This window comes from Muntiacus reevesi, chromosome 19 (assembly GCF_963930625.1).
Source record: "Muntiacus reevesi chromosome 19, mMunRee1.1, whole genome shotgun sequence".
NCBI lineage: Eukaryota > Metazoa > Chordata > Mammalia > Artiodactyla > Cervidae > Muntiacus > Muntiacus reevesi.
Genome location: NC_089267.1, coordinates 32,575,315 through 32,590,309, shown reverse-complemented (window position 1 = coordinate 32,590,309; position 14,995 = coordinate 32,575,315). Strand labels below are relative to the sequence as shown.

At 38.2% G+C, this 14,995-nt stretch overlaps 2 protein-coding genes across 3 annotated transcripts in view; one reads left to right on the top strand and one right to left on the bottom strand.

Moving 5' to 3' along the window:
* Window positions 1-14,995, top strand: part of NT5DC1 (5'-nucleotidase domain containing 1) — a 119,667-nt gene that overhangs the window by 15,867 nt on the left and 88,805 nt on the right. Inside the window, exon 6 of one of the 2 annotated variants that reach the window (XM_065911255.1) lies at window positions 1,723-1,804. In XM_065911255.1, coding sequence (XP_065767327.1) covers window positions 1,723-1,804 — 82 coding nt within the window. Of the gene's footprint in view, window positions 1-1,719; window positions 1,805-14,995 lie in introns of both variants that reach the window. The other variant, XM_065911253.1, reaches the window with a different exon arrangement.
* On the bottom strand, window positions 4,121-10,174 carry COL10A1 (collagen type X alpha 1 chain). The gene is made up of 2 exons (XM_065911813.1): window positions 10,021-10,174; window positions 4,121-5,982 (listed from the first exon to the last, which is right to left on the bottom strand). The coding sequence occupies exons 1-2, from the start codon at window positions 10,172-10,174 to the stop codon at window positions 4,121-4,123; spliced, it is 2,016 nt and encodes a 671-aa protein (XP_065767885.1).

Sequence of the window (14,995 nt, the reverse complement as noted above, 5' to 3'; positions counted from 1 at the left end):
TTCTAACTGTTGCTTTCTGACCTGCATACAGACTTCGCAAGAGGCAGGTCAGGTGGTCTGGTACTCCTATCTCTTGAGGAATTTTCCACAGTTTGTGGTGATCCACACAGTCAAAAGCTTTGGCATAGTTAATAAAGCAGAAATAGATGTTTTTCTGGAACTCTTGCTTTTTCAATGATCTAGCAGATGTTGGCAATTTGATCTCTGGTTTCTCTGCCTTTTCTAAAACTAGCTTGAACATCTGGAAGTTCATGACTCATGTACTGTTGAAGCCTAGTTTGGAGAATTTTTGAGTATTACTTTACTAGCATGCGAAATGAGTGCAATTGTATGGTAGTTTGAGCCTTCTTTGGCATTGCCTTTCTTTGGAATTGAAATGAAAACTGACCTTTTCCAGTCCCATGGCCACTGCTGAGTTTTCCCAATTTGCTGGCGTATTGAATGCAGCACTTTAACAGCATCATCCTTTTTAGCATTTGAAATAGCTCAACTGGAATCCCATCACCTCCACTAACTTTGTTCATAGTGAGGCCCACTTGACTTCGCATTCTAGGATGTCTGGCTTTAGATTAGTGATCATACCATCGTCATTATCTGGGTCATGAAGATCTTTTTTATATAGTCTTTCTGTGTATTCTTGCCACCTCTTCTTAATATCTTCTGCTTCTGTCAGGTTCATACCATTTCTGTCCTTTATTGAGCCCATCTTTGCATGAAATGTTTCCTTTGTATCTCTAATTTTCTTGAAGAGCTCTCTAGTCTTTCCCATTCTATTGTTTTCCTCTATTTCTTTGCATTGATCACCGAGGAATTATCCCTCCTTGCTATTGTTTGGAACTCTGCATTCTGATAGGACTAGATGTTGGTTTATTTTTGAATCAGAATTACAATCATGTGTTTGTGAAAGTTTCTGTTGAGCCAAAGTTCTGGCTTGTAGAAGTTGTTACTATGGGATGTAGTCAGCTTCTCATTTTATAGTGACTGTAAACAAATGCACCGGTCTTTATTTTTATTTTTATTTTTTTTGCACCAGTCTTTAAATATTTTGGGTTTGATATAATTTAAATACTATCTAGTAGTTGGTCTTTGTTTATATAGAAGGACACTGGTTAATGTCTCCAAGGAAGCATGGGGCTATAGAGTTGTGTATTTTCCTGTTTACTTGCTTTCTGGGTTTAAAAAAAAAACTTAGCAAAAATGATTTGAATTTTGGGTTAGAAACCTCCTTCATCTCACCTGTAGAGATTTGATGCTCTTGTATACTGAAACTCAGGTAAATGTGCACAGTATTGTAAAGTAACCAGCTTTTATGGTTTTAAGGCTGCAGGCCTTTTAGCTCCATTGATGCCATGGTACAGCAAGTGACGTATCCTGGTATCTCCTAAGCTATAACATTGTAGATTTGTTCATGTGTTAAAAGTAGTGTGTAATGTTTAGACTTCACAATGCATGGAAATTTTTCTTTTATTTGGATTATATGGGTTACATTAATATTTAGTCTTATGTATATACTTCACTATAGCAGTGATTTTCATGGAAGATATTTTTCTACAGTCACATTTGGAAAAGTGAGAAGTTTATTAATCTGTTCTGTTTCCTAAAACATGAATCCCTAGAGTACAGTAATATTATAGTCGTTTGCCAAGTGTTTTCTACTATGCTTAAAAACAGAATATGTAATAACGTGTCACATTTGTATTTGGTTTTTTTTTTCTTTAGCAGAACAATGGTCAAAAACCATTTGATTTTTGGAAGGACATAGTTGCTGGTATACAACATAATTATAAAATGTCAGCCTTTAAAGGTGAGTAATGTAAAGAGAGACTTTATTTTTTTTATTGGAAGATCATTGCTTCACAGTGTTAACAGTAGTCTCTGCCATACATCAACAGAAATCAGTCATAATTATACATATATCCCCCTCCCTTTAGCCTCCCTCCCACCCCATCCAGCCCTCTAGGTCATCACAGAGTGCAAGGCTGGCTCTGTGTTACATGAAGCTTCCCACTGATCATCTGTTTTACACCTGATAGTGTGTGTATGTCTGTGCTACTTTCTCAACTTGTCCTCCCCTCTCCTTCCTCAGCTGTGTCCACGAGTTCATTCTCTGTGTCTGTGTCTCCATTTCTTGAAGAGAGGCTTTAGATGTTTGTTCAATGCTGTGCATCTAATGAATTACTTAGAAGGTACCTATTTTTTGTGTACCTTAATTAGGATTTAATTTGGCCCTAGATATTGCTGTAAAGTTGATCCTGGTTATATTCTAAGAGCTTCTTTTCTTCATGTCTGTTTAATGGTCATCATTGCCAGTATTCTAAGAGATGCTGTCTTTTACATGCTTACCGGTAGGACCCTTTCGTGGATACCCCAGAATTTGCTCTTTTTTGACTTGGAAATGAGATTGTTGATAGCTGTAGTCATTAGTGTCATAATTCCAGACAGACAGGAAGAGTGAAAATTCTGTTCTCATTGCTTAAAAGCAGGTTAAGCTCACACAGAATGGGAACAGAGATCACCAACCCAAGCCCAAGTTGTTACAGTTCTATCCACAGGTTTCCTTAACACAGAAACATTGCTTCTAAGGCATTAAGACATCCCTTTATAGTATGGTACCTGTGTGACTTGAACTAGACTGTCCTAATTCAGGCAGTGGACTGATAGATGCTCACAGGCAATGATTTTCAGCTGAGAAAAATAAAAATGTTGCCTTTTGATTGGCATAAAAATTCTTGCCTGCCTTTTAATGTCATTTAAGCCATCAAAATGATCTTAAATATTATGACTAAAAACATGTCGAGGCAGTGAATAGTAACTGCAGATATTTGTTCAAACTACATGTTTCTCTCCTGCCTGCTTCTTTCCTTCCTAGAAGAATATCACTGACTTAGGTGATTGTCTTACTTTACTATCCCCAGTCACCAGCCCTTCACCCTGTAGATCACATGTGGTCCTGTCTGATGGGTTTTCACAGTCCACAGTGAGTGCTTGGGTGTGTGGAAATGCCCATGACCCTTGCAAAAGCTACCCACCACTTTATCATTTTACTTTTTACTAACTTTGTAAAATGAAAACCCTTAAAAGAGTGGTTGAGAATAGCAAATTGCTGGATTCAGATAAATTCAACATAAAAAAAATAAAATAAGTTCAACATAATCATCTATTGATGTTATTTTATTGCGTTGTAAATAAGGAGTAGATAAAACATTTCATGAGGCACAGCTTAAGAGTTTTCAACAGAAACATTAAAATACAGTACAGAGCAGAAATAAATAATCTTTTCATTTCTAGTCAGATTTTGAAACTCTTGATACTACAATTTCACTGGAATGGGAGGCCCAAGGTACATATGCTAATACTCTATAAACCCACAAAGTCATATTAACATTATATAAGACTCAAGAAGTCATTAAAACAAATTAATCACACTTGTGTCAAATAAATAAAATAGGTTAGACACCATTTCCAAGTTGTAAAGGGTATATAGAAAGCTTTCAGCAATCCACAGAAACGTTTGAAAAGGTTCATGACTAAAGCACCTTGCATTTCAGATTAACTTTAACATTAATATTTTGGGTTTCTTATGAGAACTATAAAAAGTCTATATGCACCTGTATACTTGAATAGATATTGACAAAAGGAGCCACTTAAACCTTCGAGTAATGCACCATCAGAAAGATCTCAGGGTATATAGTGTTTTTTAAATTTGAATATTCAAGTATTTAAGATAGATGACATCTCCTGATTGTTTCCTGGAAATTTTCCTGTTAATTGTCATAAACAGACTTATTTTTAAAAGAAAATGCTGAACTTCTGAAATCAAATTTGACGTGGTTTAGCATCACATTTCAGGGGTTTTTGCGATTTTTTTTTAACTTAGCAGGATGAAATTGTTAAATACTGAAGGAGTTCCCAGACAACTTTTAGAAGTTTTAGGACTGCTGACTAGACACTCAAGAGGGTCTTCACATATGTTTACTGTATCTGAGAGCTCAGACCTGTACTTTGGAAAACTAAAATGAGTCACATGTTTTCAGCCTACCTCCATATGCATTTCGTGGGGTGGGGTGGAGTTGGGGAATGCCTTTCCAAGCAGATGTGTGCTAGCTCGGTGGGAGGGGGCTCACATGGGAGCTACCAGGAATCCTGAGAAGGAGGAGTGGACGTACTCAGAGGAGTAGAGCCCACTGGAGCCTGCATTCGGCAGCTGGAGCCATACCTGGTCGTTCTCGGTGAGGTCGATGACGGCGCTCCCCGAAGCCTGATCCAGGTAGCCCTTGATGTACTCATCATAGGTGTACATCACAGGGGTGCCGTTCTTATACAGACCTACCCAAGCATGGGTCCCTTTCACATGGATGTGGTAAGAGAAGTAATATATCCCTGGAATCTTACAGGTAAAGATTCCAGTTCTTGGATCATAATGCTGTTGCTTGTTATATAAAATCTTATCAAATGGGATCGGAGTACCTATAGCTGGGTAAGCTTTGGAGAGGATCACAGTGAAAGCAGACACAGGCATCCCTGTTACTCCCTGATTGGCACTAACAAACGGCCTTTGGCCTGCCTTTACAAAGTCCTCGGGCAGGGCTGCTTGGCCTGGAGGGCCTGGGGGCCCTGGGAGGCCAGGCTCCCCAGCATTGCCTCTTGGCCCCGGAGGCCCTGGAGGCCCAGTCGGTCCATTGAGGCCCTTAACCGCTATGCCCGCTGGGCCAGGAGGCCCTGGGGTTCCCGCATCGCCTTTGGCTCCAGGGAATCCTGGAATGCCTGGCGGCCCAATGGGACCTCTAGTACCGGGTATTCCAGGGACTCCTCTGGGCCCAGCCTCGCCATTGTGTCCTGGCATTCCTTTAGCTCCTGCTGGACCCATGGGGCCTGGGAGACCAGGGGGCCCTGCGATTCCAGGGTCACCTTTTGGGCCCGGCAACCCTGGGTTACCCTTGGGGCCGTTGAGACCTGGTTCTCCTGGGTACCCTGGTTTCCCGTCTGAGCCAGAGGCGCCCCTATCTCCCTTTGCCCCGGGGTCTCCTGCAGGCCCCACTGGCCCCATCTCACCTTTGGGGCCTGGGAGCCCGGGGTTACCTGGAGTGCCTTTCGGTCCTTGCGGTCCCGTATTCCCTGAGGGTCCGGGCAGACCTGCTTCCCCGGGCTGACCTGCTGGGCCTTGTTCCCCTTTGGCACCTGGACTCCCTGGAAGGCCCACGGGTCCTCTCTGTCCCTTCAGGCCCGGCAAGCCTGGTTTCCCAAAGCCGGGAGCGCCCGGGAGCCCAGCTGGTCCTGGGGCCCCAGGGTGACCTTTCGTCCCTGGGATCCCTGGCTGGCCCGGAGTTCCAGGGGCTCCTGGCTTTCCAGTGCCTTCTGGTCCTTGTTGCCCAGGCGGGCCTTGGGGGCCTGGTGGGCCGGCTGGTCCCCTCTCCCCCGGAACACCCTGGTCGCCTTTGAGGCCTGGCTGTCCTGGTAACCCACTGTCACCTCTTTTCCCCACTCCAGGAGGGCCAGGCGGTCCCGTGGGACCCTGAGGACCTGGGAGGCCCCTCTCACCTGGGCGGCACGGAGCACAGTACCCCGTTTCCCCTTTCTGCCCACTCAGTCCAGGGACCCCTGGCGCACCCTTTTCTCCAGGAAAGCCCCTGGGACCTGGTTCTCCTGTAGGTCCTTGTGGCCCGGGTTTTCCTGGAAGAGAAATTCCAGCTGGGCCGGGGATTCCGGGCGGCCCTGGTGGGCCCCGTGGTCCTGGTAAACCAGCTGGTCCAATATCCCCTTTTGGTCCATTGAGTCCTCTCTCCCCTTGTTTGCCTGGGAGTCCTGGCGAACCTGGCTTCCCAGTGGCTGGCGGTCCCGGCGGTCCTGGCAACCCTGGCTGTCCTTGGGGCCCAGGACTTCCGGTGCCGGGTTTTCCTGGTGGTCCAGACGGGCCTGGGTGCCCTCGAGGTCCCGCGGGGCCTGGTGGGCCGGGGATGCCTTGCTCTCCTCTTAGCGACACACCTGAGAGATGCGCAGAGCACATGGGGTGAGGGTTAGTGATGCTGAGAAACCACTGCTTCTCAAAGTGTAAATGAGGACGGGGGGTTGCAGTGTCAGTCAGACCACTTTGACAGACTAGTCTTAAATGGTTTTAGACAATTTTATATTGTTTTCAGACATCTATATTGTTTTAAAACATACTGCTAGAGAAGATGGTTTCAGAAGACCGTGGCTACCATCTTACTTTCATTACGTCCTAATCCATGAAAATAAGCTGAGATTGAAGAATTCATTTAGAATAAGAGTGCATTGGAGGTAAACTTAGCACATTTATTTTAGGAAAATCATCTACCTAGCAAAAGGAAAAGGGAAAAAAGGCATTTGATAGGAAAAGAGGGAAAAGGCTTACAGAATAAGGAACAGGCTTAAGAACTAAAACAACTTTCCTTCACAAAAGCTATCCTATAAGATAAAGGAGAAATGCAGTCTGTTTTAATTTACATCTGCCACGACCCTGCTGAAAACAGTTTAGATTTCGGGTTTTCTTTCATTTGATTGTTTTTGACCTCAGTACAAAGCATGAGCTCTTACGTTCTCTGTTGTTGATTTAAAATTGAAATAAGGAATTAAAGAATTAATGTGCAAGGTACATAAAATAGTATTAAAATGGTTTAATAAAATTTTTTTGACTAATGCAGATATTGTTGATTTCATAGATCTGTGGGTCCATTTGAGCTAAATACTTCTACTAGTAAAACTAAAAAATTATTTAGTGCCTACAATGTGAAATCTGTTATTGAACTGTAAATATAAGAAAAGTACAAAACATATCCTGTAATAACCATAGTCCCAAGTGGAATAAAACAAGTGTCCGTGTGATAAGTGTTTTAAGAGGTGTCCAGAGTTTTGGTTTTAGTCATTCAAAGGTGGGGTGTAACAGAGCATGACTGACTTTAGGATACACTATTGGGGAAGTATTACCATGTCAAAGGATCTTTAGGCAGTGTTATCATATGCCTGTAGATAAAATAGTCTTTTTTTCTCAGAAATTCTTCTATAGCTAGCAGAGATGGTAATGAAGCTACTTATGTTTTAAAATATCTACTAGCGGGATTTATTTAAAATTAATTTTTTGTTTAATAAATTCTCAGAAATATAGTTAGAATGTCTGTGTATACTATTAACATTAGATTCTTATGCTGTCAGAAAATGGTTCATAGTAATGGTAGATTTAGTAGATGTCAAAGTAGTTGAGTAGTTTCGTCAAAACCCTGAAAATGACTTAGAACTGTGACTTTTGAGCTCCATCTTTTTTTGGATAAAACATGTTAATATGCTTCAACTCCATTTAACTAAATCTTTAATGGCTTTAAATATCAAAATGCAGACTAAAATGAAATTGATATTAAATGAATTGAATTGAAAATTGCCTTTGAAAATATATTTTTATGGGTATAATTTCTTTCAAATGTTAGTTGGTACATTACTATATTTTTTAAATCTTTCATATTAATTAACTGGCATGTAAGAAGTAGTCAGCCAACAGTAGTTGCTAATGTATACTCTTAAGTAGAGATGTTCCTGGTATTTGGAAAACATTTGATAACAAATGAAGTATAAAATACAGAGCATGCTCATTAAAACATATACTGAAATAGGAAAGTCTTTTGGGTATCTTTATATGTTGTACTAATTAGAAATTATATTTCATTTTTCAAACAAATGTGTAGTTTTACCCATTGATTTTCAAAAAATGACATGAGGAAAAAGACTATGAGAAAAATTAATTTATGGAAAAGATTTCCATATATTAGCACATATTGTTGGTGCTGTTACTGTACATATGTGATATATCTATATGAATGAGTGTTACTGCCTTACAAATAGAATAAATGAATAAAGGATTTCTTAATGGTTTGCAGTAAAATAGGACATTTTTTTAAAATGCAAATCATTAAATTGGGGTTTGCTTCAGAATCTTATAAAGATCATGTCTATATAAAAATAATTGTCTTGGTCTGGTTGGAAATCTGTTTCACTGTTAAAGTAGAGAGGAAAAGCAAGTCTTGCTGTGAATGACTGAATTGAGCCCAATTTGAGACTGAAACTCCAAAGACAGTGATCTCTGTCACTTAGAATGTTACCCTGGTAGATTCCAGGAGAGAAGTTTCTTAAATGTCTACAAAGTGGTTGATTGTGTCAGAGTACGGTTCTCATGTACTCACCAGTAATGAAACCCTCTGCAGCATAATTTAGTGTGTTTTGACTGAGTTCTCTTTTAACATTTTTGAACAGATGTGCCTAGCAAACTGCACAGGAATTTCTTGTATATCTGTTAGCAATTCAGTGTTTCACTATATAAATTGTGGGCTTTTGTCTTCATTTAATTGCTGGTGGATAATAATATATTTGTTTCTACTTTGTATTACCAAGTAGACTAAAGTGGATTTAATAGTTAAAATATGGCTTCTAAATTTTTCATTTGTTAGCAAGATATATTTTTCATTTTTTCTACAAAAGAAAAACCAAAATGATATAGTATATTATTGTGAAAAGATAGAAAATATTTTAAACTTCTAATAGTGGTGGCGCATTTTATTTCAATTCACAACTGTTTTTTATGATCTTGTAAGCTACAAAGAGTCTGAATTTGTGATCATACAGAGTATAATTCAGCACTGCTTGTCATAGCATTTCAAATTGCGTTTGTTGCTTCAAGCAAAGTATCAGATTTTCTTGTCTTTTATTCTTTTCCTAACTTTTTTCTTTCACATACTGTATTTGTATTTGAGCATTGACAGGTATCTCTTGAGTACTTATGCATTTATTTCTTTTCATTAAGCTACCTTACATGAAACATTTAAAATTTCATCTTTCTTCTTAAAAAGACAATCCTATACATTCAGTTTGCTAAAAGTCATCTCCGGAAGCATAATTTTTAAATTTTATGACAACTATTCTTAGCTTTATAGGATAAAATATGTAAGCATAATGGAAAAATACTACGGAAAAGAAATTTGAGTCCTATAGTCAGTTCATATTATTCAGTGTAATTCAGTAATGTAGCAGGCAGTTTGTGCCAGATAGCTATTAAACAAAATTGGTGAATATGAACCTAAAAGTTGCCTTTGTTTGGGGATTTGTTAGTATTTTATATACATAATATCAGTACTCCTCATACTAGTCAAGAAAGGTGAGCAGATGAAGAACAGATTCAAGAACAGAGTTAAAAGTTACCTAAGGCTACACCACCAGTACTAGAGTAGTAGGAAGAGGAAGAGGAGGAGAGAAGTAATAATTGAAGTAGAAATAATGCAAGTAGTGTGAAAAATAGAAGCAGTAGTAGTAATAGCTAACCCTTTAGCACTTTATATATTAACTAATTTAAGTCTCAGAACAGCCCTTTGAAATAGATGCTCCTTGTTTTACAAATGAGTGAGCTAAAACCTAGAGAGGATAAATAACTAACTCAGGGTTGCATGAAGCAGTTAGGTCTGTGCACTTAACTGCTAAACTAAACCAAAATGCATTAAAAAAATTATAAGAATTGCTACTTCATTTGCCTGTTAAATTTCTCTTGAGGGGATCTCATGTTATTTGATAGCTAAGACTCAATTTTGTATGGATTTGTAAGCTAGAAAAATAAGTTGTAAAAAGAAGTGTGTGTAAGCATTTAGATATATAAACCTGCTACTCTTTTTGTGTACAATGGACACTTATTTTTGGTTAAAGCAATTTAAACATGACTAATTTGGTTGGATTAATATGTCTAGATTATGGGTAATTATTTGTGCAAAAAGCACACATTTGAGGGAAAAAATTCTACACCTAAAATTTCCTAATATTCTTTAGGTATGTCTTTCTGCTATTCTTGTGTAAAGGATATGGATGTTCTTGAAAAGACCTACTTTTATCATAAATCATTTTGGGCTATGTAAGGAGTTTGAAGGTAATTTAATGCCAAATAAAATTAAAAAAACATTTTGCTAAAGAGATCATTAAGACTATATAAAGCAACAACCCACTAGTTAATAGAGCAAGATATGTAGTTCAGTTTACCTTTACCCTTTATGGCATAAGGGATGAAGAACTGTGTCTTGGTGTTGGATGGTGGGCCTTTTATGCCTGTAGGTGTTTGGTATCGCTCAGTATAAAACACTCCATGAACCAAGTTCAAGGATATTAGCAGCAAAAGGGCTGTTTGTGGCAGCATGATCTCAGCTGGATTCTGAAAAACAGAAAAGAATAATTTCATATAGCTTCATTATTGACCTGTTTTACTTTTCTAATGTTGCATAGATGAATTCTTCATCTACTTTTTAACCTTATTCTATATATCCTGAATATATTCCATAAATTGAGAGTTACAATTTTGTTAATTATACGAATATATGTCTTAGTCGGTTTTGAAAACTGCATCCAGATAATCAAGTGGGAAAAAAAAATGATTTCAATAAAAGAAACACAGAAACTACAGTTGGATGTCAGTATTAAATAACTCAGGATCTTTGATACAGACTGAAGTTACCAATAGTCTCAAAAACACTGAAATTCAGATTACAGCATGTTTTTGCAAATTTAGTTTAATTAAGACTATATTTTACAGACAGCTACAAATTAAAATTTCTTAGTGATTTTAGTGGAAAGCCATTATTTTAAATCCCCCAAAAAACAAATAAGTGAGACTTTTCCCCAAATACGCTGACACGGAGATCTACTGGCAGACTTACCCGGACTCTAGGAGCTCCTGGAGGTGGTTTCCTACCAGCGCTCGTGCCTTCCTCTGTGCCCAGGTGAGCACTGCAGAAGATGCCCTCTCCAGAGCTGTCCTGAAGTATTTATACTGTTTTTTCCCTTGCTCCATGAGGTTACCCAGAGTTTAAGCTCCTCCCCCTGCCCCAGAGGTGGAGAGCACTAATTATGGTGGAAAGTTCTATTAGGCAGGCATACAAGATCAGGTTGGGCTCTTTTTCCTTGTTTTCTTATTGAAAAATAAACTCTTTGTCTTAAATATATATTAATAGTTTTAGCAATGGACCATCTTTTTTCTGTGATTTTATTTTAGAAGTTATTACTCAGATGTTTAGGTTGCTAGTTCATGATGGGGTAATCCTAGCCCCTTTATTTTTAGAAAGCACCTTCTTGTCTTACTTGGTTGAAAATACTTGGGACCATGTAAAATAGGGAAAGAAGTCTTTTGGAGGGGAGTGTGGGTTTAAACCATCACCTAAATTCTTCACTTATTACATAAAGCCATCAATGTGTCCATGAATGTTGCTAAATTTTTATGAAAATTGCATATCCCAACTCTTTATTTTTAGGCTTGGGAGAAGCACAATGGTGAAAATGTAGGTATGCTGTCTTGTATTTCACGATTTTTAATGTAAGCCCTCAGACGTTAATAAGAGAAATATAAAATATGGTTAGCATATAAACATTTTAGTTTTTGCATTTAAATATTTAAAATTTTTCAGACAGAAGCAAGACATCCATAAATTTAGAGCTGGCAGTGTAATTACCCTGAAGGATTTAAATTCATTGTTCCCAACACTCTACTTACTGTGTTCGGTAGATGGCTTCAGATTTTATTGCTTAATTTTGGGTTTTATTTTGGAGTTGCAGTGGAGGAGGTACAAAAACTCTTAACTTGATAATATCATATCATGTCCATTTAAATGAGGTTGCTGTGTTCATTTCAGAAAATAATCTTCAGACTTTGCTTTGAGCTTTTTGAAAGTATTATCGGTTTACCTTGCAGTTTCCTTCAGGGATCTTGAATCAGCTCAGTTAGAAACATTTTTCCCCCAAAAGATCAAAGTAAATGTTACCATTGTGATTTTCAGTAGTTAGTGTTCTCTTTAGCAATAATAGGAGACTCTTAAATCAGTTTTCAGGATCCTAAAGAATCTAGTAACAGCAAGTTGAGAGGCCAAATTCTGATTCTTATTTCATTTTGTCATTTTGGAGCTAAATCACATCAACTTTACATATGAAGTAGGTGAGAAGGGAAATTCCATAATAAGCATAGATATGTCTTTTTAAAAAAAAATCTCTATAGAATTAAAGTGGTATGGATTCAGGCTTGATCAATAATTGAAATTAAATGTTTGACCAGTAGATGAAATAAGGGTTTGTTCTTTTTCTTCCCTTCCTCCTCCCCTGCATGTAATTTTCTGCTTATATTTTGAACTAAGCCTTGCATAGCACCTTGTAGAAATATAAATGGATAACTCATCTCACTGCCTTCTTTCTTAATTCTCACTTTCAGACCTTTTATTAGTTGCTATATTTAAAAACTTACCATGTCCCATATGTCTCTATATAAAATTCACAGATTCGTATGAAATATGACTTTTATATCAGTTCTGAGTAACAGGAGAATTGAAAAGTTTGTATTGTATTTTCTAATCATTCATTTTTATGGAGGTATAGTTGATTTACAATGTTATATTAATTTCTGCCGTATGACAATGTGATTCAGTTATACATACACACACACACACATATTCTGTCTTTATTCTTTTCCATTATGGCTTCACACAGGATGTTAAATATAGTCCCTTTGTTATGCAGTAGGGCCTTGTTGCTTATCTGTTCTATATATTGTGATCATTCTTTCATCACTTGAGAATCATCTATGGAATAATACTTTTTGTAATTATACTGTGTCCTCTACTACATCTGTGAGAGACCACAAAAGATGAGAGAGAAATGGCTGCCTTCCAGGTACTGTGGTTGGTTCTCTTGGAAAAGATTTTGAAAAAGTAAGTGGGGTAACATCATGGACGCCCTTGAATACTAGGTTATAGAATTTGTTTTAAAAGGATTTATTAGAAATGTATATTCCAGTATTTTTATGTGTATAAATGGTGACACATACTTATTTGTTTATAATCGAGACTGATACTTTGTTTGTTATTATTCACGTGAAAATTCAAAGATTAATTCTCAGCTCTTCATTCTGTGCACCTGTGTAGACCATGTGTTTATCTGTGGTTGCTCCACCTATTTCCAGAACTTTTCACCTTAACCTCTCTAGGTGTTTGTTTTTTTCATCAACACAATGAAAAGTTTGGATTAGTTTCTAAACTCCTCCCAGCTTTAAAATTAGGTAATTCTTGCACTTGAGGTATTTTGCTGTTTTCTGTGGTGAGACGGTGGGCTTGGCTCCATTTAGTAATTATTATAGACAAAATCCATACCAAGTGGTCATATGTCTTCTTTGGGGGATATGTAAATATATGTGGGTATCTGCCATTCTATATTCCCATTTAATTTTGGGAAATGTGGTGTCTTTATTGAATAAGCCTTGTACGTTCAACCCTTTTTGCAAATAGTGTGTTTATTTCAGTACAAGGAATCTGACTACTGTTTGCTTTGTTAGTCACATAAAAAGCACTGTCTTGTCCAAAACAGATTGTAGAATCAGAATATTTTCTAGCTTCACCCCACCCAATTGTGTATTTAAAGCTATTTTTATTCTAGGAGTTTACCTGTAGCTGTTGAAAGTGACTAGACTGTGGCTTTATAATGAAAACGTATTCTACTTAAAGAACAGAAAGTCATGCTCTTTAAACTCAGCGACCTAAATGTTTTTTTTTCAATATCAAATATGAAGATGTTTTTTGCACACTAGCATTTAGCTGCTATTAAGCTCACATGTTCATTTTCACTTCCCAGTTTATCATTAATTCACCAAGTATTTCTTGAGTATCTTCTACATGTCAGGTATGGTGGTAAAGGAACTGGATGAATGATGTACAGCCCCCACCCTTGTGGCGTTTAAACACTGTAGGTGGTTCTCAACCTTCTTTCCACACTCAAGTCCTGAGGGACACGACACAGTTCATTCTTCTTTGGGATTCATTAAGGTAATGGTGGTTCAGAAACTGTATTTTGAAAAAGCTCCTCAGCTGAGCATGATGGACTTCTGAGTTAGAATGTCTTAGTCTGACATCAGTGTTCTGTTACCAGCTTGTTAGTATTAGACACAGAAATTTTGTTGTTTTTGTTCATGTGGTTTTTAGCTTTACTGTAGAAAAATGTAGTCTTATCCATAGAAGTAGAGAGAATGGTAACCATGAATGTACTCACTACCCAACTTAAAGTAATCTCAAGTCACTCTCACTCAATCCTTCCTCTATTGACCCCCACATTTTTAACAAATCCCACGAAAGAAAGTGAAAGTGAAGTCGCTCAGTCGTGTCCGACTCTTTGCGACCCCATGGACTGTAGCCTTCCAGGTTCCTCCGTCCATGGGGTTTTCCAGGCAAGAACACTGAAATGGGTTGCCATTTCCTTCTCCAGGAGATCTTCCCAACCCAGGGATTGAACCCGGGTGTCCCGAATTGTAGGCAGACGCTTTACCGTCTGAGCCACCATGGAATATATTGTACCAATTCGCCTGTGAAATTTTAGTATATTTCTCCTGAAAGTAAGTTATTTTTCTTTAAAGTAGTGTTTCAGCATACACCCAAAATTAACTGTTTCTTAATATTATCAGATGCTTTAGTTCACTTCAGGTTTCTTCAGTTATATGTGTATACACACACATACACACGCATATGTATGGATGGATGTGGATGTACATACATACCTACAAATGTGTATAGAGATACACAAACACGTGTGTAGCATGTGTTCTTAGTCACTCAGTTGTATCTCATTCTCTCAGTGGCTGCAAGGGCTGAAGCCCACCAGGCTCCCTCCGTGATTTTCCAGGCAGGAATACTGGAGCAGGTTGCCTTTTCCTACCCCAGGGGATCTTCCTTACCAGGGATTGATCCTCTGTCTCTTGGATCTCCTGCATTGGCAGGCAGATTCTTTACCACTGGCATCACCTGGGAAGCCCATATGTAGTATACATACATATATTCATAGTTTTTTATTGATTATTGTTTGTTCAACTTAGATTCATGAATTTCCCAGAATTGATATGCCCCCTGTGAATGTAGGTTTCTTATCCACATCTCTTTTTTCCCTTTACAGCTTATTTGCTGAGAAACTGGGTCCTCTCGCCACCACAGTTTCCTAC